Source organism: Hemiscyllium ocellatum, chromosome 4 (genome assembly GCF_020745735.1).
Source record: "Hemiscyllium ocellatum isolate sHemOce1 chromosome 4, sHemOce1.pat.X.cur, whole genome shotgun sequence".
NCBI lineage: Eukaryota > Metazoa > Chordata > Chondrichthyes > Orectolobiformes > Hemiscylliidae > Hemiscyllium > Hemiscyllium ocellatum.
Genome location: NC_083404.1, coordinates 136,323,166 through 136,349,829, shown reverse-complemented (window position 1 = coordinate 136,349,829; position 26,664 = coordinate 136,323,166). Strand labels below are relative to the sequence as shown.

Below are 26,664 nucleotides of genomic sequence, written 5' to 3'. Positions count from 1 at the left end.
AGGTGTTTGGCAATACAGTATTGGCCAAAGGCACTCTGTTGCTAGGGCTTTCTTTACGGTTTCTAAGGGTGGCGACGTCAGGTGTGTTTGCCTCAACACGAGAATAACACAAAGGGTGGAATTCTCTCGGTTTCAACTGGAGATTTCACTGCATCCCTCTCATTGTGCAGAAAACAGCAGCCAAAACACCTCTGCCCCGAGGCAGGGCGCGGTCCCTATCCATTTCTAAACCTGAAGCGTTCTTTGTGTCTGCACTCACTCGTGAGCTTGCTCTTTCAGAAGGCGAAGGGATTGAAGGAAGAGCAGGCACAGTGTGAGATCTAGGAGGTGGACACCAGACAGAGAGAGAGAGAGAGAAAGAGCGAGACCAGGAATATGCCTTGGATTGCCACAAGAAGCATTCTCTGCTTTCTGCTTGCTACGGTGAGAATTTTAAATACTGCAAGTTTGGGAAGTTTTGAACTAAAAGAGGACTGAAGTGTTTTGCAAAGTTTAAAATCTGCCCTGTCACTTTTTTTAAAAGTAGTGCTTTTTGTAATTCTCTACAGAAAAGGTCGTTGTCTATTTAATCCCATTTGTGAGCTCATTTACTGTGAAGCACCAATGTTTCCACTCTGTAAATTATCTTCCTGACCTCAGCCTGCCCTCTGAAAGCTGTACTAATCTCCCTGCTGCTTCCAATCTCTCTATATGGGCTTCTGGCTTCAAACCAGATTTCACCAGCAGTAATTTGTCCTTTTAAAGCTTCCTTTTAAAGCTGTTTCTTAAGTGTTGTGTTCGTTAAACTCCTAAAAGATTTGTGGACTTCAGTACGTCAATGATTGGGAAGTGATCACATCAGTGAACAAATCACCTGGATTTTTCCGACTGGAGGCCTGTGCCCTTGGAGTGGTGTGCCTCAAGGATCGGTGCTGGGTCCACTGCTTTTTGTCATTTGTACAAATGATTTGCACGTGAACATAGGATGTCTGTAGATGGCACCAAATTTGAGGTGTAGTAAACAGGGAAGAAGGTTACCTCAGAATTTAATGGCATTGTGATCAGATGGGGCCGATGGGCCAAGGACTGGCAGATGGAGCTTAATTCAGATAAATGTAAGGTGCTGCATTTTGGCAAATCAGGGCAGGGCTTATACACTTAATGGTAAGGTCCTGGGGAGTGTTACTGAACAAATAGACCTTGGGGTGCAGGTCCGTGGTTCTATGAAAGTGGAGTCATAGATTGAGAGGGTGGTGAAGAAGACATTTGACACACTTGCCTTTATTGGTCAGTGTATTGAGTATAGGAGTTGGGAGGTCATGTTATAGCTGCTCAGGACATTGGCGTGGATAGGATAAATAGACAAGGTCCTTTCCCTGGGGTAGGGGAGTCGAGAACCCAAGGGCGTAGATTTAAGATAAGAGGCGAATGATTTAAAAGGGACTCCAGGGGCAACTTTATCACGCAGAGGTTTGTACATGTATGGAATGAGCTGCCTGAGGAAGTGGTGGAAGCTGGTACAATTACAATGTTTAAAGGACATTTGGATGAGTATATGAATAGGAAGGGTTTGGAGGGATATGGGCCGGGTGCTGGCAGGTGGGACTAGATGAAGTTAGGATATCTGTTCGGCATGGATGGGGGGTTTATCTCCCTGCTGGACAACTTTATAACACGAAATGCACTGAATTTTAGATTAGATTCCCTTACGGTATGGAAGCAGGCCCTTCGGCCCAACAAATGCACACCAACCCTCTGAAGAGTAACCCACCCAGACCCATTTCCCTCTGACTAGTGCACCTAACACTATGGGCAATTTAGCATGGCCAACTCACCTGACCTGCACATTCTTGGACTGTGGGAGGAAACCGGTGCAAACCCAGAGGAAACCCACGCAGACACGGGGAGAATGTGTAAACTCCCCACAGACAGTCACCCGAGGCTGGGATTGAATCTGGATCCCAGGCGCTGTGAGGCACCAGTGCTAACCACTGAGCCACCGTGCCGCCCTAACACTGGCCTTTATGATTTTGCTGAAAGATTTGTTAGTTGTGGATGTATGCAATTATTTTGTAACTGAAGGAACATATTAGAAATTATAAGCGATTGTTGTAAGCAATCTGAGCGTTACTTAAAGGGGTGATATGACAACAAATTGTGACTAATACCTACAGCCCTCCCTCTTTGGTAAGGGGTAATGCTGAGGTTGGTGCATTTTGAAATGACTTAGAATTCAGAATTGTTCTTCTTCTGCTCTTCCCTCACATCTCTCCCTCCACCACCACCCCCACCTTTCCTTTACAACAATTAGAATGTACTTTCTCCAGATTTAAAGTTGCTTTAGGATTTAGAACATAGAACATTACAGCACAATGCAGGTCCTTTAGCCCTCGATGTTGCACCAACCTATGAAACCAGTCTGAAGCCCATCTATCCTACACTATTCCATTTTCGTCCATGCGTCTATCCAATGACCATTTAATTTAACCTTTGACGATTGTGTCTTCAGCTGTGTGGTCCGAGTCTGCAATTTCTTCCCTCAACTTTGCCACCTTTCCTTTTCAATAACCAATCTTTGCGACCACTGTTTTAAAATATGGCGTCATGTAGATTGGCGTTGCAATTCATTTGGTAAAGGTCCCTTTGGGTGTTCAATGAAGTACCTTGAGGTGTTTTAAGGCACTACATAAATGCAGGTTCAGCAGCTGCTTTCACCATGACCCAGGGGATGGTGAATTCCAAACCTTCACCATGAAGCTGCTGAGACAGCAATCAGCAGCCATGGACCAGTTGGTCTGCATTCCTTTTGTTTAGAGACCTTCAGTCTTGGGGCATGAACATCAAAGTCTGGATTAGCATCTGTTGCCCATCCCCGATCGTTTTTGAACGGAGTGTCTTGCTCAGTCACTGCAGAGGGAGTTCAAGAATGACGAGAAAGAGGGTAGGTCCAATCAAGGACACTAGTGGGAGACTGTGTATTGAGTCGGAGGAGATAGGAGAGGTCTTGAATGAGTACTGTTCTTCAGAATTTACAAATGAAAGGGACCGTATTGTTGAAGAGGAGAGTATGAAACGGACTGGTGAGCTAGAGGAGATACTTGTTGGGAAGGAAGATGTGTTGGGCATTATGAAAAACTTGAGGATAGACAAGTCCCCCGGGCCTGACGGGATATATCCTAGGATTATGTGGGAAGCAAGAGAGGAAATTGCAGAGCCATTGGCAATGATCTTGTCAACGGGGGTGGTACCAGGGGACTGGAGAGTGGCGAATGTTGTGCCCCTGTTCAAAAAAGGGAATAGGGATAACCCCAGGAATTACAGGCCAGTTAGTCTTACTTCGATGGTAGGCAAAGTAATGGAAAGGGTACTGAGGGATAGGATTTATGAGTATCTAGAAAGCCACTGCTTGATTAAGGACAGCCAGCACGGATTTGTGATGGGTAGGTCTTGCCTTACAAGTCTTATTGAATTCTTTGAGGAGGTGACCAAGCATGTGGATGAGGGTAGAGCAGTGGATGTAGTGTACATGGATTTTAGTAAGGCATTTGATAAGGTTCCCCATGGTAGGCTTATGCGGAAAGTCAGGAGGCATGGGATAGTGGGAAATTTGGCCAGTTGGGTAGAGAACTGGCTAACCAGTCGAAGTCAGAGAGTGGTGGTAGATGGTAAATATTCAGCATGGAGCCCACTTACAAGTGGAGTTCCGCAGGGATCAGTTCTGGGTCCTCTGCTGTTTGTAATTTTTATCAATGACTTAGAAGAGGGAGTCAAAGGGTGAGTTAGTAAATTTGCAGACAATACGAAGATTGGTGGAGTTGTGGATAGTGAGGAGGGCTGTTGTCAGCTGCAAAGGGACTTAGATATGATGCAGAGCTGGGCTGAGGAGTAGCAGATGGAGTTCAACCCTATCAATTGTGAGGTTGTCCATTTTGGAAGAACAAATAAGAATGCGGAATACAGGGTTAACGGTAGGGTTCTTAGTAAGGTGGAGGAGCAGAGGGATCTTGGGGTCTATGTTCATAGATCTTTGCAAGTTGCCACTCAGGTGAATAGAGCTTGTAAGAAGGCCTATGGTGTATTAGCGTTCATTAGCAGTGGGATTCAATTCAAGAGTTGTGAGGTGATGTTGCAGCTGTACAGGACCTTGGTAAGGCCACATTTGGCGTACTGTATGCAGTTCTGGTCGCCTCACTTTAGGAAAGATGTGGAAGCTTTGGACAGAGTGCAGAGGAGATTTACCAGGATGTTGCCTGGAATGGAGAATAGTTTGTACGAGGATAGGTTGAGAGTGCTAGGCAATTTCTCATTGGAACAGCGAAGGATGAGGGGTGACTTGATAGAGGTTTATAAGATGATCAGGGGAATAGATAGAGTAGACAGTCAGAGACTTTTTCCCCAGGTACAACAGAGTGTTACAAGGGGACATAAATTTAAGGTGAAGGGTGGAAGGTATAGGGGGGATGTCAGGGGTAGGTTCTTTACCCAGAGAGTGGTGGGGCATGGAATGCGCTGCCTGTGGGAGTGGCAGAGTCAGAATCATTGGTGACCTTTAAGCAGCAATTGGATAGGTACATGGATAGGTGCTTAAGCTAGGACAAATGTTCGGCACAACATCGTGGGCCGAAGGGCCTGTTCTGTGCTGTATTGTTCTATGTTCTATGATCTAAGAGCCCGTTGCTGCCATCACATGTCAGCTGGACCGGGCAAGGACTGGCCAGGCCCTCTCCTGTTCGTGAATCGGATGGGTTTTTTTTATAAGAATTGGCAATTTCACTTCGGAATTCAAGAATTGAATCGAAATGTAACTATCTGCCAAGCTGGTGCTGTTTTCCTAGGAGCGTCAGAGGCCGAGGGGTGACCTTATAGTGGTTTATAAAATCATGAGGGGCGAAAGGGGCAGTTCATTCATGCATAGGGTGGTGCATGTGTGGTATGTGCTGCCAGAGGAAGTGGTGGAGGCTGTACAATTACAGCATTTAAAAGGCATCTTGATGGGTACATGAATATGAAGGGTTTGGAGGGATATGGGCCAAATGCTAGCAAGTGGGACTAGATTAATTCAGGATATCTGGTTGGCATGGACGAGTTGGACCGAAGGGTCTGTTTCCATGCTGTACATCTTTGTGACTTTATGGCTCTGGTGTTATGGTGAGATTCAGATCTGAGCCACCAGGTCATTAGCCTGAGGTTCTGGATTACTAAGGGAGAGTCATCCCCACAATGCCAAATAGTTTTATTTCTATTAGAATGGACAGTGGTCATCATTAGGCCGGATTTAATGTTGAATAAAAATCAGCAATGGCAGAATGTGAACCCCTGTCCTCAGTGAATTAACTGGTGCTTTGATTTATTAGCCCAGTGACTTTACCAGTAATGACAGTCATTATAGGGGACTTTAACTTCCCCAACATTGACTGGAAATGCTCTAACTCTAGTACGTTGGATGAATCAGTTTTCGTCCAATGTGTACAGGAGGGTTTCCTGACAGCATGTTGAAGGGCCAACAAGAGGGGAGGCCACACTGGGGTCTAGATTAGAGTGGTGCTGGAAAAGCACAGCAAGTCAGGCAGCATCCGAGGAGCAGGAGAATCGACATTTCGGACAAAAGCCCTTCATCAGGAGGCCACACTGAATCTGGTGCTTGGTAATGAACCAGGCCAGGTGTTTGATTTGGTTGTAGGTGAGCACTTTGGAGAGAGTGACCATAATTCAGTTATGTTTAGTTTAGCGATGGAAAGTGATAGGTACATGCCACAGGTCATGAGTTATCGATGGGGCAAGGGCAATTATAATGCGATTAGGCAAGAATTAGGATGCATAGAATGGGGTATCAAAATGCAGGGGATGCAGATAGTGGAAATGTAGAGCTGGTTTAAGGAACAGATATTGCGTGTCCTTGATAGGTATGACCCTATCAGGCAGGGAGGAAGTGATAAGGTAAGGGAACCGTGGGTTACTACAGAAATTGCATCTGTTGTTAGGCAGATGTGCTGATGAGACAAGATGGTTCAGGTGAGATGATGGAGAGTTACAGATCAGCTAGGAAGGATTTAAAAATAGAGTTAAGAAGAGCAAAGAGAGGACGTGAGAAATCTTTAGTAAATAGAATAAAGGGGAACCCTAAAGCATTCTATTGGTATGTGAGGAATAAAAGGATGAGTGGGGTAGGAATAGGGCCAATCAAAGACAGAAGTGGGAAGTTGAGTGTGGACCCTGTGGAGATTGGAGATATGCTAAACGAACATTTCTCATCGGTATTCACTCAGGGAAAGGACAATATTGTAGAAGAGAAGAATAAGATACAATGTATTAGACTAGAAAGGATCGAGGTTAGTTACAAAGAAGTTTTATCAATTCTAGAAGGAGTGAAAGTAGAAAAGTCCCCTAGGCCAGATGGGATTTATCCAAGGATTCTCTGGGAAGCTAGGAAGGTGGTGTTGGAGCCTTTGGCTTTGATCTTTAAGTCGTCATTGTCTACAGGTTTAGTACCAGAGGACTGGAGGATTGCAAATGCTGTGCCCTTGTTCAAGAAGGGCAGTAGCGATGACCCTGGTAATTATAGACCAGTGAACCTTGCGTCTGTTGTAGGAAAGGTTTTGGAAAGGATTATAAGAGATAAGATTTATAATCATCTGGCAAGCAACAATTTGATTTCAGATAGTCAACATGGTTTCGTCAAGGGTAGGTCATATCTCACAAACCTCATTGAGTTTTTTGAGAAGGTGACCAAGCATGTAGGTGAGGGTAGGGCAGTTGACATGGTATATATGGACTTCAGTAAAGCTTTGATAAGGTTCCACATGGTAGGTTGTTGGAGAAAATGCAGAGGCATGGGATTGAGGGTGATTTAGCAGTTTGGATTAGAAACTGGCTTTCTGAGAGAAGGCAGCAAGTGGTGGTTGATGGAAAATATTCAGCCTGGAGTCCAGTTACTAGTGGTGTGCCACAAGGATCTGTTTTGGGACCACTGCTGTTTGTCATTTTTATAAATGACTTGGATGCAGGTATAGGTGGATGGATTAGTAAATTTGCAGATGATGATAAAGTCGGTGGAGTAGTGGACAGTTTGGAAGAATATTATAGGTTCAGGGGGACTTGAATAAACTGCAGAATTGGGCTGAGAGGTGGCAAATGGAGTTCAATGCAGCTAAATGTGAGGTGATGCCCTTTGGGAAGAATAACAGGAAGGCAGAGTACAGGGTCAATGGAAAGATTCTTGGTAGTGTGGATGTGCAGAGGGATCTTGCTGTCCATGTACATAGATCCCTGAAAGTTGCCACCCAGGTTGATAGTGCTGTTAAGAAGGCATATGTTGTGTTAGGTTTCATGTGTAGAGGGATTAAGCTCCGGAGCCACAATATCATGCTGCAACTGTACAAAACTCTGGTATGGCCTCACTTGAAATATTGTGTACAGTTCTGGTCCCCATATTTTGTGAAGGATGTGGAAGCATTGGAAATGGTGCAGAGGAGATTTACCGGGATGTTGCCTGGTCTGGAGGGAAGCTCTTATGAGGAAAGACTGAGAGACTTGGGTGTGTTCTCATTGGAGAGAAGAAGGCTAAGAGGGGATTTGATAGAGACATATAATATGATCAGAGGATTAGATAGGATAGATAGTGAAAGTCTTTTTCCTAGGATGATGATGTCAGGTTGTACGAGGGGGCATAACTACAAATTGAGGGGTGATAGGTTTAAGACAGATGTCAGAGGCAGGTTCTTCACTCAGAGAGTGGTAAGGGCGTGGAATGCCCTACCTGCCAATGTAGTTAACTCAGCCACACTAGGGAGATTTAAACAATCCTTGGATAAGCACATGGATGATGATGGGATAGTGTAGGGGGATGAACTTAGAATAGTTCACAGGTCGGCGCAACATCGAGGGCCGAAGGGCCTGTTCTCCACTGTATTGTTCTATGTTCTATGTGGAGGTGCCCATGTTGGACTGGGGTGGACAAGGTCAGAACTTATAGAACTGCAAATGTGTTGCTGGTCAAAGCATCTCTCTCTTATTCCTGATGAAGGGCTTATGCTCGAAACGTCGAATTCTCTATTCCTGAGATGCTGCCTAACCTGCTGTGTTTGCAGCTGTGATCTCCAGCATCTGCAGACCTCATTTTTTACCAGAACTTATAGAACACCAGGTAATAGTCCAACAGGTTTATTTGAAATCACAAGCTTTCAGAGCACTGTCCCTTCATCAGGTAAACCTGTTGGACTATAACCTGGTGTCATGTGACTTTGACCTTTACCAATAATGCCGCTTTCTTGTAAATACTGTCCCCAAAGATATTGAAGGCTACAGGATAAAGGTGGGTGTATAGAATCAGGGACAGCCACAATTTCGCTAAGTCCCAAGGCTCTAATCAACTCCACCTCCCCAACTCACATGTCCTTAGTAACTTGCCGACCTCCCCCCATTACCACTCACTCATTAGGATGAGCAACATTTACCCCGGAAGGAAAGTGAGGGTGGGAAACTCGAAGAAATTAGCTGACTCACATTATGAGCGAGAGCAATATTTGTATCAAAGGGGATGAAGATCATTTCAATACCGAGCATATATACCAAAACTTCACTTCTGTTGATGAAAAAATGTTATGATTTGCCGTCTCCGGCTTTTTATTTTAGGTTTTGTTTTGCTCACATTTGTCTTTAACTTGAATGGAGTGGCTAATCGTGGGCTGAAAATGTGTTGCTGGAAAAGCGCAGCAGATCAGGCAGCATCCAAAGAGCAGGAGAATCGACGTTTCGGGCATAAGCCCTCCTTCATTGATTCCTGAAGAAGGGCTTATGCCCGAAACGTCGATTCTCCTGCTCTTTGGATGCTGCCTGATCTGCTGCGCTTTTCCACCAACACATTTTCAGCTCTGATCTCCAGCATCTGCAGTCCTCACTTTCTCCTGGCTAATCGTGGGGTCATGCTCAGGGTCGTGTGCAACTTTGAGCCAAAGTGTTTAATCAGCAGCTTGTTATAGGGGTCATCTGTGGCAAGTCATAGGGGTGTTGGGGTTCAAAGCTATCTGACTGAGATCAAGGCTGATCTGAGGCCTAACTCTACATACCCACCTTTGACCCCATTCACATCAACATATTTGGGAACCAACAAATCCGTCACTCCCAGGTTGAAAACCTGAAGGAAAGGGAGCAGAAGCAGGAGGAATACTGTCCTGTTCTTCTCCCCATTTGTTCTCTCATCTATGAAACAAGGATGGATTTGGGAATTCCAATTCTAATTCCCAACCATTGCCAACGCTCCAATTCTACCCACAAAGGGTTAAGTTTTACGGTGGCCACAGGAGAAAGTTGGCCCAATCAGTGACGGGTATGATTCGATATTCCTTAGAACCCTGACAATGTGGGAACAGGCCATTCGGCCCAATGAGCACACACCGATCCTGCAAAGACCCAGCCCTCCCCTACTCTATCCCTGTAAACCCTGCATTTACCCCATTGGCAAACCCACCTAACCTACACATCCCTGGACACTAAGAGCAATTTTATATGGCTTATCCACCCTACCCTGCACACCTTTGGGCTGTAGGAGGAAACGAGAGCACCGGGAGGAAACCCACGCAGACACGGGGAGAATGTGCAAATTCCACAGCGACAGCACCCCCCTGAGGGTGGGATCAAACCCAGGACCCTGGCGTTGTGAGGTAGCAGTGCTAACCATGAGCCATTGTGTCACTCCTGACATTATGTTCCAAGACACTACCACAAATTCCTAGGCCCACACTAAGCCAGTATCCCCTCTCTCCTCACTGACCTACATTAACTTTCTGACACCACCCCCCAGCACATTCATATTAAGCCTTCATTTGCAAGTTGACCCTTCCTTTCAGTCCAATCTTCATTGATCAGTTTGATGTAATTTTCCAGCTGTTTTGTTCCTATTCAAAAAGCCTGTTTTCCTGAGGCAGAGCCTATAGACCATGCTTCTAATCTCTGGGCTGACCGATGTAAACCCCACTCCTGCTCCCACCTTCATCTTCAGCTCCCACCCTTGCAGGTTTGGATTGTGAGCTCGACACATGAGGCATCTTTTCCTTAAGGGGCCGAATAGCCTCTTCCTGTTTTGATGTTACACGTTTGCGACATTCCTGTTTCTATACCATACCCAGAGGAATAACCAAAATTCTGTTGTAAACTGCACATGGACCAAACTGCACCAACGCAGCAGATGGCTGCTTGTGTGTTATCCCTTTTAAAAACTCGTGCAGATCAGACATGTAACACAATGGAAAATCACCACATGGTCAAATAGACAGACCATCCACAGAATAAATGCTGAGGGTACTTTGGCATGGAGAAGTATTTTAGAGAGATTAGGGCCTTATAAAAATATTGGCCAGAGGATAATCATGTTAACACTTTGGGGATATGGAGGCATAGTGATAGTGTCACTGCATTGGTAATTCTGAGACTACGGCTAAAACTCTGATGACATTTCATCTTTAAATTCATCACAACTTTAACTTTAGTTAATTCATATGGAATTGAAAGGCACTGATAATCATGAAACCAACATCGCTTTTCCTAAAAATTCACCTGGTTCATCAGTGTTCTTTACGAAGGGAAATCTGCTGTCTTTACCTGGTCTGTCCTACATGTGAGTCCAGATCCACAACCAATGTGGGTAACTTTTAAATGGCTCCTGCAAACAACTCCCAAATTGATTCATAGAATCCCTACAGTGTGAAAGCAGGACATTCGGCCCATCAAGTCCACACTGACACTCCAAACAGCCTCCTACCCAAATGATTCCCCCCCCCACTCTATCCTTGTAACTCTGCACAGTACGGGCAATTTACCATGGCCAATCCTAACCTGCTCATCTTTGGACTGTTGAAGGAAACCAGAGCACCCAGAGGAAACCCACGCAGACACGGGGAAAACATGCAATCTCCACACAGATAGTCACCCGAGGATGGGATCGAACCTGGGCTCCTGGCGCTGTGTGGCAGCTGTGCTAACCACTGAGCCATCACTCCCCACTCAGTGCCAAGGTATTTAGGGATTGGTAACAAATGCTGACCTTGCCAGCAACACCCACATCCCATGGAAGAATAAAATAATCTGTTAAAATGAGGCTCTAACAGATGCAGTTGTCTGTTTAGCTACAGCTTCTGTCGTCTTTGATGATTTCTTTGCAATTTCGGCACAGTGAGCTTCAGGCAAGTTCAATAACATCTAGGTAGTGCTTCCAGACATGTTCTTTCCCATGTAATTGATTTAATGGAAGGGAATTTTAATGCCAAGGAGACCATCTCCATCATAAAAAAACATGATTACAGATTCCTGAACATGAAGGTTATTTGTGTCATTGGGAGCCATTTTCAGTTTGACACACACCCAAACTTTGAACACACACACACACACACACACACACACACACACACACACACACACACACACACACACACACACACACACACTCATACAGATGCACACGTACCCAGACATGCACAGACACACTCACACACAGAGACACACCCACACTCATATACACACACACACACAATTTTGTTCCACTTCTCTTAACCTTTTGTATAACCTGTGAAGCCTTCATTTTTTAATTGAAATCCAATCCTCCTGTTGAACATGATGATTGAGTCTGCTTTCACCATTCTTTCAGGCTGTATATTCTAGTTCACAACACGCTTGGTTTCAAAGCACTTTTCCTAACTCTTTGCATTCTATTGTTTAATTGGTTTGAATGATACATATAATTGCAATGTAAACAATATGGATAGCATAATGTACTGGAACCATGTCCTTGTGGCAACATCAGAAATAAGAGTGGGAGTAGACCCATCAGCCCTTTGAGTGTGTTCTCCCAGTCAGTAAGACCACAGCTGCTCTGACTTTGCCTCAGCATCATTTTCCTGCCCGTGCTCTGCTGCTTGTTGGATGCTGCCTGAACTGCTGTGCTCTTCCAGCACCACTGATCCATCAATCAAAAGTCTGTTTAGCTCAGCATTGGTTCTACTCACTGCTGTCTGCAATACAGAATTCCCAGAACTGTGGGTCGGAGAGAAGAAACGTCACCCTTTGAAGTTTATAAAATCATGGGGAGTGGAGATCAAGTGTCTTTTGCCTAGTTTCAAGACTAGGTCTTCCATTTGTATGGGGAGGAGATGAAGATTTATAAAAAGACATGAAGGGCAATTTAGTTTATACACTGAGAGTGATTCACGTGTAGAAAACGTAATGGATACAGTTACAATGTTTAAAAGACATTTAGATAACTAAATGGTTAAGCAATGTTTGCAGGGATATGGGTCAAGCGCAGGTGGGTGGGACTAGTTTAGTTTAGGATTATGGTTGACATGAACTGGTTTGTTTGAAGGGTCCGTTTCTGTGTTGACTCTGAGTCTGTTCTCTTGTGGGGCATGGGCACTGTTGGTAAACTCATCTCTGTCTTAAGACGGAGAGCCCTCAGCCTTAAATTGCACCCCTTGGTTCTACATTCTCCTATTAGAGGGATCATCCTCTCAGCATCTACTTTGTCAATGCCCCTCAGAATACTGTACATTTCAATAAGGTCATCTCTCGATCTTCTAAACTCCAATGACTGTAGACCCAAACTGCTCAACCCTTGTCCTAAGATCAGATGCTTCACCCCAGGATTTGCTCTGGTGAACCTGCTCTGAACAGCTGCCATTGCAGGTATCTCCCTGGAGACTGACACTGTACACAGTGGACAAAAGTGAGGACTGCAGATGCTGGAAACCGGAGTCAGATTAGAGTGGTGCTGGAAAAGCTCAGCAGGTCAGGCAGCATCCGAGGAGCAGGAAAATCAACGTTTAGGGGAAAAAAACCTTATCAGGAATAGAGGTGGAGAGATAAATGAGGAGGGGGTGGGAGGTAGCAAAGAGTACAATAGGGGAATGGGGGTGGGGATGGAGGTGATAGGTCAGAGAGGAGGGTGGAGCGGATAGATGGGAAGGAAGATTGGCAGGTAGGACAGGTCATGAGGGCGATGCTGAGTAAGTCCACCATCTGCCTCACCAACACTCGATCCAACTATAGCTCCTTCCTTTTACACAACAACCCCCTTCATTGCAAAAACTGACACTACATTTGCCTTCCTCATGACCTGCCTTAGGGAGGACACTTTGCTTCCTGCTTTTACACATCGACTGAAAAGACCCACCACTGCAACACTGCTGCAGAAACAAGAACAGAAATCGCTGGAAAAGCTCAGCAGCATCTGCAGAGAGAAAGCAGACTGAACGTTTCAGGTCCAGTGACCCTTCCTCAGAACATTCTGCAGAAGCTGGAAGTCTGATTTTAAAAAATCAGAAACACTGGAAATCTGTAGAAAGAGAGAGAGAGAGTTAATGCCTGCTAGGAAGAGGGAGAGGTTTTAGAAGGGAATTCCGGATCTTAAGATGCAGGAAATTGGCCTGTAACAGATGATTATAATTGGATTTTGATATGAAATAAGATAAAGGTTTCCCACATTTTTCCGAATACTGAACAAATCTCCTCCACTGCGTTCTGGTATTGGATTAATCAGACTGCAAATGTTCCCAGTCTGATCCCTGGAGTGGCAGGGGGAACGTATAAAGTGAGGTTGCATCTGTTAGGATTGTAGCCACTGGGATTCAAATGAATGAAGGGGAAATCTCATAGAAACTTACAAACTTTCAACTGGTCCAGACAGGGTAAACTCAGGAAGGATGTGATCAAGGAGGCCATAACTGGGGAGGTGTGCTGTTGGTCATAGTCTAAGGGTACAGGGTGGGCCATTTCGGACTGAGTTGAGGGGAAATGTCTTCACCCAGAGAGTGGGGAGCCTGTGGGATTCTCTACCACAGGAAGCAGTTAAGGCTAAAACATTGAATGTTTTCAAGAAGGAGTTAGATACAGTTCTTAGGGCTAAAGGGATCGAAGGGTCTGGGGAGAAAGTGGGAACAGGGGACTGAGTTGGATGATCAGCCATGATCATATTGAATGGCAGAACAGGGTTGAAGGGCCGAAAGGCCTCCTCCTGCTCCTGCTTTCCACATTTCTCTCTACATTTCTGAATTTTCATTGAGAGGTTGGCCTTGTGATGAATATATTCTGTTGTTTTCAGAATTGTTGTTTTGAACTGAATAATTATCAATAATACATCATCTCTGGTATGTTCCATTCCAGGTGATTTCGCAGCCAGGGCAATGTTGTGAGAAAAGATTTTCGAAGAAGGTATTTGAGGTTGAGCTTTCACCAAAGGTCCTTAGAAGGCAAACTCTTCTCACTGGTAAGTCATGGCTACGATAGCAAGATCGTTATTCGAAACGTCTTTCATTTATATTGCACCTTTTACAACCACAGGTCACCCTTTAGAGCCAGGACACACATTTCTTGATATGTAGCCAAATCGCTACAGCAAACAACCCACACCACCCCAACCCCACCCCCCCACTACCCACACATGCACACACACACACCCAGACACACACACAGATACACACACACACAGACACACACACCCTCACACACACACCCACACACACACACATACCCTCAGACACACACACACACACACCTTCACACACGCGCGCGCGCACACACACACACACACACACACACACACACAGACACACAGACGCACACACCAGCGTGTGAATAACCAAATTGTCTTGTCTTCGGAGTGGAGGTTAAATGAGGGATGAATATTGACCAGGACACCAGAGACAAGCCTCTGGCTATTCCTTGAAAGAGTGATGGGGTATCTATCTGTGACAGTGGACATATCCCACATGAAAAACAACATCACTTCACCATTGCAATGGAGTGTTGCACCATAACCTGCATACTCAAATTTCTGGAGCAAGACTTGAACCCATAACCTACTAACTCAGAGGCAAGGGTTACACTCACTGACACACACACACACACACATACCCTCGCACACACATACACACATGCACTCACACACTCATACACTTACACACACAAACTTACTCACACTCACATACACATACACACACACTCACACATACACACTCTCACACATATACATTCTCACACACACATACACACTTATACACACACACCCTTACATACACACAAACTTACACTCACACACACACTCTTACACATACACACACACTCACACACACACATACACTTACACACATGCACACACACACAAACACGCACAGGCGGGGAGCTCTACCCTCAATGTGCCATAGAACCGAGACCGGGAGTATTCTTGGCATGTGATTGCATCTGCTGCCTCAGGTGTGCGTTCTTGCATTATCATCTAAAATCCTGTCGTCACGCTTTAGGAAGGACACGAGATTCCTGGAGAGGAAGGATAGGGGCTGGAGGTGCTCGAGAACAAAGGAGGCTGAAGGGAGATTTGATTGAATTGAACAGAGCCGGGGATGTGGTGACGTAGAGGCAATGCCACTAGACTAGGAACCCCTGTCCCAGGCCCTACATCTTGAATCCCACCAAAGGAGCTGGAGCAATTTGATTAATAAATTCAACTGAAAGGCTGCAAAATTATTTCCATAATGTGTCTTTAACAAGAGAAATTTACTACCTTTACCATCTAATGTCCTACACCCAAGCTGCTCCATCAATGGTCTAAGGACAGAGTAGGGATGCTGATTGATGATTGCACAATTTTAGCACAAAGTAGACCTTCACCATGAGCTGGACCACACTCAGGTTTGAATGGATAAGTAACATTGGCACAATGTAAATGCCAAGCACTGACCATTTCCAATAATAGAGAATCTAACCATCGTTACCATCTCTGATTTCCTACTATCATTCCCCTGAGGGTTACTATTGACCAGAAACTGAACTTGACCAGCCATATACAGTAAATAATGTGGCTGTAAGAGCACGTCAGACGCTGGGAATTCTGTGGCAAGTAATACAACTCCAAATTCTCTAAAGCCTGCCTATCATCCAGAAGGTACAAGTGAGGAGTGCGATGAAACATGGATGAAGCTCAGCACCATCCAGGACAAAGCAGCCCAATTGATTGGCACCACATCCACAAGCGTCCACTCCCTCCACCACCGACGCTCAGTAGCAGCAGTGTGTACTATCTATAAGATGCACTGTCAATATATACCAAGGTTCATTAGGCAGTACCTTCCAAACCCACAACCACTTCCATCTAGAAGGACCAGGGCAGCAGATACATGGGAACACCACCCCCTGCAAGTTCCCCTACAAACCACTCCCCATCCTGACTTGGAAATATACCACTATTCCTTCAGTGTCACTGGGTCACATCCTGGAATTCCCTCCCTCAGAGCATTGTGGATCTACCTACAGCACATGGACTGCAGCCGTTCAAGAAGGCAGCTCACCCCCACCTTCTCAAGGGACAACTATGGACGGGTAATAAATGCTGGGCCCAGCCAGTGACAATCCCCTCCTGTGGTTTAAAATTTTTAAAGAAACACGTAGGCCAGAGGATGGGAGATTTTCCCTAAAAGGAAGTTAGTAATGGGTTTATGTAACAGGTGATGATATTTTCACAGTTACCATCCCTGAGACTAATACAATACACAGTCAGTTCTCATGTGTTTCTTCATCGTGAATTGGCTTTAATGTGACTGAAGAGTTTAGACCATTTATTTGTTGAAGGCGAACTTGCATTGGCTGTAATGCGATTCCAGCCCCAGTAGTTTAAATGGCATGGCTATTGTGCGATTTTCTTATAACGTGAGATCACATGAAACCGGAACTATTGCATGAAGTCAGACCTGACGTTAGCGTAAAATTCACCAGCTGTGGTGGTGTTTGAACCCCCTCACTCCTCAGACCCTCCTTGTTAGTCTAGTAACATCAGCACCATATCAGCCTATTCAGATTGAATCCTGGGGAAATTCAACACAGATTATTGGGTATAGCAGAAACAAAAGTCCCTGGGACTTGCGGTAAATAGAGAAATACCTTAGGGGTTGGCGTGAGCCAGGGGAAATGCTTCCTGACCATGCCTGCCCAATGGTCTCCTGAAATTGGACACCCACCTCCAACCGAGCCATCCCCCCCTCCCCCCCCAACAACAGTCAACTACCCCAATTCAGGTAGAACAGAGGGCCATTGAGAACATTCAAGAAGGAACTTGAAAGGTCATTGGGTCATGGAGATGTACAGCATGGAAACAGACTCTTTGGTCCAACTCATCCATGCTGACCCAGATATCCTATATTAATCTAGTCCTATTTGTCAGCATATGGCCCATATCCCTCTAAACCCTTCCTATTCACATACCAAATGCCTTTTAAATGTTGTAATTGTACCAGCCTCCACCACTTCTTCTGGCAGCTCATTCCATACAAGCACCACCCTCTGAGTGAAAGTGTTGGTCCTTAAGTCCCTTTTAAATCTTTCCCCTCTCACCTTAAACCTTTGCTGTGTTGTTTTGGACACCTCCATCCTGGGGAAATGACCTTGGCTTTCCACCCTATCCACGTCCGTCACGATTTTATAGACCTCTGTAAGGTCACCCCTCAGCCTCCGTCACTCCAGGGAAAACAGCCCTAACCTATTCAGCCTCTCACTATAGCTCAACCATTCAATCCTGACAACATCAGAGGTGTTCAGGCACAATGGGAATAGAGGAATGCAGGGATGGAATGGGAAAGTGGAGGTGATGGACTGGATCTTGTCAGATGCTGTAGGATATTTGAGGGAGTTATATGACCTGCTCCTCATTCATCTGCTCATTACCTCCATGTCTATTTTTTGTCATTCCAGTCAAATTTCATAGCTGCCATTTGGGAAAGCACATTAAGTTAAGTACTGATGATGGAAATTTTGGGATCCATTCCAATGGCTCATTATATGCAACTCGTGCCCTCAACCTTGATACAAACTATAAGTTCAAAGTGATCGCAAGGGACCGAAGAACACACAAGAAATGGAAGGCAAGAATCCATTTAATCCCATCAGCGAAAGATTTAACAAATGAATTGAACAAGGTAAGAAATGTCTTTTAATCAAATCCCTTCTTGTGTGAGATTGATGGTAGGATTTATCACATTCAACAGCCAAGACATCTGGGTCAGAAGGTGTAAACATTCCTATCCTATTGAATGGCAGAGCAGACTCAATGGGCCAAATGGCCTACCTCTGATGGTCTTAGTAAGTCACCTCCCCACTCCCACTGGCCCATCACTCCCAGCTTTCTTCCTTCGAGACTCCTGTTTGGATTATTCCTCCTTTATACTGACCTGGAGGATGATCCCTGATGATAAAATTAGTTTCCATTCTAAATCCGCAGACTGGAGAGGAAAAAACATTGCAGCCTGAACTCGGCAAAGCTTTAAAATCATTAGGTTTGCAGATTTCACAAGTGCTCGGGAAATTTGGAGAATATACTTTTCACCTCTGAAAGAGGAGCTGTGTCATTGAAGCGCTTTGTCATCAGGACAGATGCACGAATGCCAAATTTCAAGAGATCACTATAATTTATACTGCAGGGGAAACCCATGCCCATAACTACACTGACAATTTAAGACAATCAGTTGAACTCACAATGTAGCTTATTTATTCGCGCAGGAACTGTCAATATTCATATGACAGAGGGACTCATCCTCTGCCAAAAAAAGGAATATATTCAAATCTTGTTTCCTTCTTAAACTACCCGGGAGTTAGCCTATAGTTTCCAATTGTTTTCTCCTTGGTTACACCTCGGCCAATCAGCACCCTTTTCCTCCATGATATAATTGCTGTGAAGTGGTGGAAATCAAATAAAGATTCGTGCACCTTGTGTCTCTCACTGTGTCTCACACCTGCACACACACACACAACATGGGTGCTGGGGAAAAAAAAAATAAGCACTACCACAGTTAGGCGGTTAATAAAAAAGAAAAAAGAAAGAAAAAAATATAAAAAAGAAAATAATATATAACAAAAAAAATTGCTGTGAAAAAATATCTGTAAACAAGCATCCTCAGCCCTTCCACAGACTCCCCTCCCTCTGAGTGAAAATGTTCCTTATCTCTCTTCTCAGGTTGACCCTGTATTCTAGATTATACAGCCAAGGAAAACATCCTTTCACTGTTCACTGTATCAATCAGACTGAGAATGTTATGTATTACCAGAGGCTCATTGTTCACTGAGAAAACAATTGCCCTATATCCAGTCTCTTCCTGTTCTGACATTTTGCGCTTCTTCAACCTGTTAAACAGCATATTCTCTCAGGAGTATCTCAAGAGCTTCATTCACCAATAGCAATAATCTGCTTGCCTCTCTGTTGAGACTATTCTTCTCGTTTGATGAGCTGGCGTGATTAACGCAGAATGGGAAAAATGTTGCGAAACTCAAAAAGGTTCGGAAAAGATTTACAAGGATGTTGCTGGGATTGAAGGGTTGGAGCTGTAGGGAGAGGCTGAATAGGCTGGGGCTGTTTTCCCTGGAGCGTCGGAGGCTGAGGGGTGACCTTATCGACAGATGTTAGGGGTAGATTCTTCACACAGCGGGTTGTGAGTTCATGGAATGCCCTGCCCGTATCAGTGGTGAACTCTCCTTCTTTATGTTCATTTAAGCGGGCATTGGATAGGCATTTGGAAGTTATTGGGCTAGTATAGGTTAGGTAGGACTCGGTCGGCGCAACATCGAGGGCCGAAGGGCCTGTACTGCGCTGTATCCTTCTATGTTCTATGTTCTTATAGAGGCTTATAAAGTTATGAGGGGCATGGATAGGCTCTTTTCCCTGGGGTGTGGGAGTCCAGAACTAGAGGGCATTGGCTTAGTGTGAGATGGGAAAGATTTAAAAGGGACCTAAGGGGCAACTTTTTCACACAGAGGGTGGTAAGTGTATGGAATGAGCTGCCAGAGGAAGTGGTGGAGGCTGGTACAATTACAGCATTTAAAAGGCTGTTGGATGAGTATATGAATAGGAAAGTTTTAGAGGGATATGGGCCAAGTGTTGGCAAATGGGAAAAAATAATTTTGTACATCCGAATTGGATGAGTTGGGCCAAAGGGTTTGTTTCCGTGCTGGACCATTCCGTGACTCTAATAGATGTAATGGCACGGTAGTAATGACACTGGGCTGGTAATTCAGCGCAGGATTGGAAATTGCAGAGAAACTCAGCAATATATTGGGGAGACGGGCCGCTTACTTGTGGAACGCTTCAGGGAACACCTCTGGGACGCCCGGACCAACCAACCCAACCACCCTGTGGCTCAACACTTTAACTGTCCCTCCCACTCCACCAAGGACATGCAGGTCCTTGGACTCCTCCACCGGCAGAACATAACAACACGACGGCTGGGGGAGGAGTGCCTCATCTTCCGCCTGGGAACCCTCCAACCACAAGGGATGAACTCAGATTTCTCCAGTTTCCTCATTTCCCCTCCCCCCACCTTGTCTCAGTCAGTTCCCTCAACTCAGCACAACCCTCCTAACCTGCAATCTTCTTCCTGGCCTCTCCGCCCCCACCCCACTCCAACCTATCACCCTCACCTTGACCTCCTTCCACCTATCACATCTCCATCGCCCCTCCCCCAAGTCCCTCCTCCCTACCTTTTATCTTAGCCTGCCTGGCACACTCTCCTCATTCCTGATGAAGGGCTTATGCCCGAAACGTCGAATTTCCTGTTCCTTGGATGCTGCCTAACCTGCTGTGCTTTAACCAGCAACACATTTTCAGCTGAGAAACTCAGCAGGTCTGGCAGCGCCTTTGGAGAGAAATACAATGTGACTCTTCTTCAGAACTGATAGCAGCCAGAAGAAGGCGGTATTTAAGCTGACGACAGGGACTGGGTGGGGGAAAGGAGCAGGCAGTTAAGTGGACAGAGTCCAGAGAGAGGTAGAGAGACAAAGAAAGTTGGGCAGTCAAACGGATGGATAATGGTAAGGTAGGAAAAGAGAAAAGCTACTCATGGGGACGATGAGTCAGTGAGATTGGGTTGGGCTGTGCTGACACAGGCTGTGTTGTGATAGGGCCTGAGGTGTGGAGTTGAGATAAGCAGATGCCAGCTGGAGTGCAGGCCTTAAAATGATTGTACTCGATACTGAGTCCTGAAGGCTGCAGTGTCCCCACAAGGGCAGCCCAACTTTCTCCTCCTCTACTCTGCCTAGAGCCCCCGTGATTTTGAACACCTCATAGAAACAGAGAAAATAGATGCAGGAGTAGGCCATTCGGCCCTCCAAACTTGCTCCACCATTCAATATGATCATGGCTGATCATGTAATTGCAGTGTCCCATTCCCACTTTCCCTCCATACCCCTTGACTCCTTTAGCCACAAGGGCCACACCCAGCTCACTTTTGAATCTATCTAATGAATTGGCCCCAATAACTTCTGGTGGGAGAGAATTCCACAGGGTCACAACTCTCTGAGTGAAGGAACTCTCTCTCATCTCAGTCCTGAATGGCTTACCCTTTGTTCTTAGACTACATGAGCCCCTAGTTCTAGACTTTCCCAACATCGGGAACATTCTTCCTGCATCTGGCCTGTCCAGGCCCATCAGGATTTTATGTTTCTATGAGATCACCCTACACATCCTTCTAAATTCCAGTCAGTACAAGCCCAGTCGATCAAAACTTGCCCCATGTGTCAGTCCTGCCATCCCAGGAATCGGTCTGGTGAACCTTCACTGGTCTCCTCAATCTAATCTCGTTCCCAGTCCTTACATCTCTAAGAAAAGCAGTCCCAGCATGTCTAATGCAGCGACAAAACACAACTGCGCCATCCCTGGAACCGGTCTTACGGCTCTGATTCTTTCCCATGGGAGATTATTCTCACATTAAGGTGGTCCTGTTCCAATCACGTCACGAGGCGCAATTGATATAATTTGGCCCACCCAGTCAATTAGACAAAGTAGAAAGCTCTTAGCTTATTGCTCGGAGATGAGTCACTGCTAACCTGTTGTTCTTCATTGCTGTTTCATGCTGTTATACATCGAGGTGTATCAGATTATGAGAGGCGTGGACAGAGTGGGTAGAAAGCAGCTGTTCCTCTTAGTTGAAGGGTCAATATCAAAGGCAAATTATTTTAAGGTGAAGAGTAAGAGGGGATTTGAAGAAAACTCTTTTCACCCGAAGAGTAGTGAGGGACTGGAATGCCCTGCCTGGGTGGGAGTTGAGGCAGGAAACCTCACAGACTTGGATGTGCATCAAAATGTCACATCAGTCAAAGCTCTGGGCCTACTGCTGGAAAGTGGGACTAGTATAGGCCTGCAGCATCTGAGGAGAAGGAGAGTCAACGTTTCAAGCATAAACTCTTTGTCAGACATTCCTGATGAAGGGCTTATGCCCGAAACATCGACTCTCCTGCTCCTCGAACACTGCCTGACCTGCTGTGCTTTTCCAGCACCACACTCTTCAACTATGAATCTCCAGCATCTGCAGTCCTCACCTTCTCCAAGTAGAGGTGGGTCAGAGTAAATCCAATGGGCTGAAGAGCCTCTTCTGTCAGAGCAAATTACTGCAGATGCTGGAATCTGAACTGAAAACAAAAAAATGCTGGAAATTACAGTGTGTCAGGCAGCATCTGTGGAGAGAGAGCAAGCTAATGTTTTGAGTCAAGATGACTCTTCATCACAGACTCTTCTGTGCTGTATGAGTTTATGGTTCCACAAATGAATGATGTGGAGGTGCCGCTGTTGGACTGGGGTGGACAAGGGCAGAAGTCAGATGACACCAGGTTATAGTCGAACAGTCTAGATTAGGGTGGTGCTGGAAAAGCACAGCAGTTCAGGCAGCATCCAAAGAGCAGTAAAATCGACGTTTCAGGCAAAAGTCCTTCATCAGGAGTACCTGGTTTTTAACCTATAGTCCAACAGGTTTATTTGAAATCACAAGCTTTCAGAGCGCTGCTCCTTCAATTCACCAGCGGCTCTGAAAGCTTATGATTTCAAGTAGACCTGTGGACTATAACATGATTGAATTGGAATTGGGGAAAGGAAGTTCTTTGAATTGTAAGATTTATTTTAGCATTGCAGTGTAAAGAACTGGAAGGAGTAAAACTGAATTATGACAGTGCCTCCACTAGATGGCAGCATAATTACAGTGTGACGTGTTTACATAGCATTAATAATGTGATAGAATTTGATTTGCACTGCACCGATTTCTCAAAGCGTCAACAGATTTAGATCATGCCAGTCCATGTGGCAGACTGGGTCACTGCTAAGTTGCTATTTTGGTGACCAACTGAAACAATATTCACTCCCCTCATCTACAACAGTTAAAGATTTGATATCTACGAAGGAGATTTCATTGTAAAATGGATTTACAGTGATCAACACCAGTCTGGATTGTTCAGTGATTTTAAATGGCCTCCTTGCCAGTTTTGATGTTAATTTCCTTATCCTCCGAGGCCAATGTGCAGCAGTGCACATGCAGCACTTAGTGCGACATTGAGGGAACATTGTCACTTGGCCTCACAAAACCCTTTGCTGGGACTAACTTTTGAGCTGACAGCTAGACAATAATGTCACTGGTTAAAGCACAGCAGGTCAGGCAGCATCCAAGGAATAGGGAATTCGACGTTTCGGGCATAAGCCCTTCACGGACTATTAACCTAGAGCTTCAGTCCGGAAGGTGTGAATTCCAAACCCAGCCCGACGGTAATCGCAGCTCGATCAATAAATCTGAAATCTGAGCTCATGAAACTCAGATGAAATGTTGACCATCAATATTTCACCAAATAAAACCATCATCAAAAACTCATCTGTTTCATTGATGTCCTTTAGGAAAGGAAATCTGCCTTCCTTACCCATGTCTGGCCTACATGTGGCTCCAGACCCACAACCAATAGGGCTGACTCTTAACTGCTGATTGCATTGAGTGAAAGCCAATCATTTCAAGAACAATTTGGGAAGAGTAACAAATTCTGACCCTGCCACTGATGCCCACATCAATGTTAAAAAGAAATTAGGATTTGCAACGTATTCCTTTAAAGAACTAACCTGGGTGAACCTGTACTGTGAACCTTTATGATCATCTGACTTGTTTTCTAATTGCTCTTTCAGTTTACCAATAGGAAGCCTCCTGTTATCTATTTTCTGAAACATCACCACTCAAAGCGCCAGAAGAGAGAATGGATCATTCCACCAGTTTCCATCAGAGAACATGAGCCACCCTTGTTCAATCCAATTGCTGTTGTAAGTGATTTCGAATCATTCACCACTCAATATTTATATGGTAACTGCATGTGAGAGTGTGGGCCCAACTCCAACCCTTTCCAAAGCTGCCCACCAGCGCACCTGTTAACATCAGGACCCCATTATTTCCAAAACATAATGCATTGGGACCTGCTCAAAATGATGTTCAGTTCTGTTTGGGTGATATCACAACATTAGGTAAAACCTTCAGAGAAAAGGTATGAGGAGCTGATGGTGTCACTGATAGCAATTGCAGAACCCAGGTTATTGCTTTGGGGACAAGGGTTTGAGTCTCACCATAGCAGGTGGTGAAATTTGAACAGCACACAATGTATGAGCTTTCTCCCTTAGGAGGGGGCTGGGGGGAGGGGGGGGGGTGGTAATGGCCTAGTGGTATTGGACTGTTAATCCACAGACCCGGGTAATGTTCTGGGGAACTGTGTTCAAATCCTGTCATGGCAGGTGGTGGAATTTGGAGTCACTAAAAATCCTGAATTAAGAGTCTACATGATGACCATGAATCCAATAGCCAATTGTCGAAAAAAAAACCCCATCTTGTTCACTAATATCCTTTAGGGAAAGAAACTGCCATTCTAACATGGTCTGGCCTACATGTGACTCCAGACCCACAGCAATGTAGTTGACCGTTAACTGCCTTCTGGGTAATAAATATCAGCTCAGTTTCACCCACGTCCCATGAACAAATTTGAAACAAATCCCATTCCTTGAGTTTGTGAGCCAATTAGTGGAACAGTTACGACCACGTATGTACAGTTAAAAATTAAATAAATTCCTTGGGGGCTTGGGAAATTGCTACATCACAAGAACACCCTGTCCTTACCAATTGGAGACCATTCACCACGAGCCTCATCAAATACTAGCCCACGTCCGGTGAATGGATAAACAAGAAAATTCATCTCGTTCACTCATGAAACCAAATGAAGAGGTTGTTTGGCAAGGTGCAGTGATGAGGTGAGGGTATCAAACGTAAATGCATTTCCATCAAGGTGATTGCACGCCTCTGCCCCCACCCCCCAACATCACACACACATTCCAGGAGCAGATTGGGACAGGGAGAACAGCTAAGGCTCTCTGGCACTTTGTCCCAGTTTGTTTCAAAGCTGCTAGCTCCTCTGACCTTCAGCACCCACATCCCCCTCACCTTGTATGTCTCCTGATAGCGCCACACCAGTCCCATGTCTACTGATGCTGCATCTATCACAGGCAGTTGGCTGGAAGCAAATACATCCACACCTCGCTCCTCACCTCCATCCAAGGCCCCAAAGGATCTTTTCACATCCAGCAGAGATTTTCCTGCACATCCAAACACCTCATCTACTGTGTCTGTTGCTCTCGATGTGGAATCCTCTACTTTTTGAGAGTTAGGACCTCAACTTGCGGAATGTTCCAGGGAACATCTCTAGGGCACATGCACCAACCAACCCCACCGCCCTGAGGTCGACCACTTCAACTCCCCCTCCCGCTCTGCCAAGGACATGCAAGTCCTGGGCCTCCTCCACCGCCAAATCCAAGCCACCCGCCACCTGGAGGAAGAACACCTCATCTTACCCCTTGGGACCCTCCAACCACACAGCTTCAACATCAATTTCACCAGTTTCCACATCTCCCTTACCCTCACCTCATCCCAGATCCAACCCTCCAACTCGGCACCGCCCTCTCGACCTGTCCATCTTCCTTCCCACCTATCCAGTTCAGCCTCTTCTCCAACCCATCACCATCACCTCCCACCTTCACCTACCTATTGTATTCCCAACTACCTTCCCCCCAGCCCCACCCCCTACCCTACTATTTACCTCTCTGACCCCTTCCCCCTCCACATTCCTGATGAAGGGCTTTTGCCCAAAGGTTTCTCTATGGCTCATTCAATGCCCTTTCAGGAAACTGCCATCCATACCCAGTCTTGGTTAGAGACAAAGAAACTGCAGATGCTGGATTCCAAGGTAGACAGGCAGGAGGCTGGAAGAACACAGCAAGCCAGGCAGCATCAGGAGGGACAGGCAGGAGGCTGGGGGAACACAGCAAGCCAGGCAGCGTCAGGAGGTGGAGGAGTCAACATTTCGGGTGTAACCCTTCTTCAGGACTGGCATACGTTTGACTCCAGACCCACAGCAATGAGGTTGACTCTTAAATGCCTCTGATGGTTCTAGCAACGCCACTCAAGGGCAATTACAGATGAGGAAGAAATGCAGACCCTGCCTGTAATGCCCACACCCCATGAATGAAGGAAAAAAAAAATTTCATATTATAAATGAAATAGTTGGTGTCATTTGTCTGCAGGAGAATAAATGCTGTTTGCAAATATTAAATCGCCTTTGCAATTTCTTCCCTCAGATCAGATCAGATTTGGAAGTGAATGAAAATATCCGCTACAGTATTTCTGGCCATGGTGCTGATCTTCCACCTGTCAATTTGTTTGTGATTGATCCCAAGACTGGCGAATTAAATATTACCGGAGTGGTGGACCGTGAGAGAAACCCTTCTTTTGTTGTAAGTTATCATTCATTCGTTGCCAGTTACTGAGGGATGATGCTGACAATTCTAATCTTGTTTAAACACATGACTCTGTATAACCTTGCAGATCA

The 26,664-nt window shown here is 45.4% G+C and overlaps 1 protein-coding gene across 1 annotated transcript in view; it reads left to right on the top strand.

The window, feature by feature from the left end:
- Positions 1 to 66: 66 nt before the first annotated feature.
- The window catches only part of LOC132815114 (cadherin-2-like), a 59,267-nt gene continuing 32,669 nt past the window's right edge, over positions 67 to 26,664 (top strand). Inside the window, exons 1-5 of the mRNA XM_060823888.1 lie at positions 67 to 423; positions 14,128 to 14,230; positions 17,704 to 17,927; positions 23,930 to 24,061; positions 26,414 to 26,569. Coding sequence (XP_060679871.1) covers positions 376 to 423; positions 14,128 to 14,230; positions 17,704 to 17,927; positions 23,930 to 24,061; positions 26,414 to 26,569 — 663 coding nt within the window. The 5' untranslated portion in view covers positions 67 to 375. The remainder of the gene's footprint in view (positions 424 to 14,127; positions 14,231 to 17,703; positions 17,928 to 23,929; positions 24,062 to 26,413; positions 26,570 to 26,664) is intronic.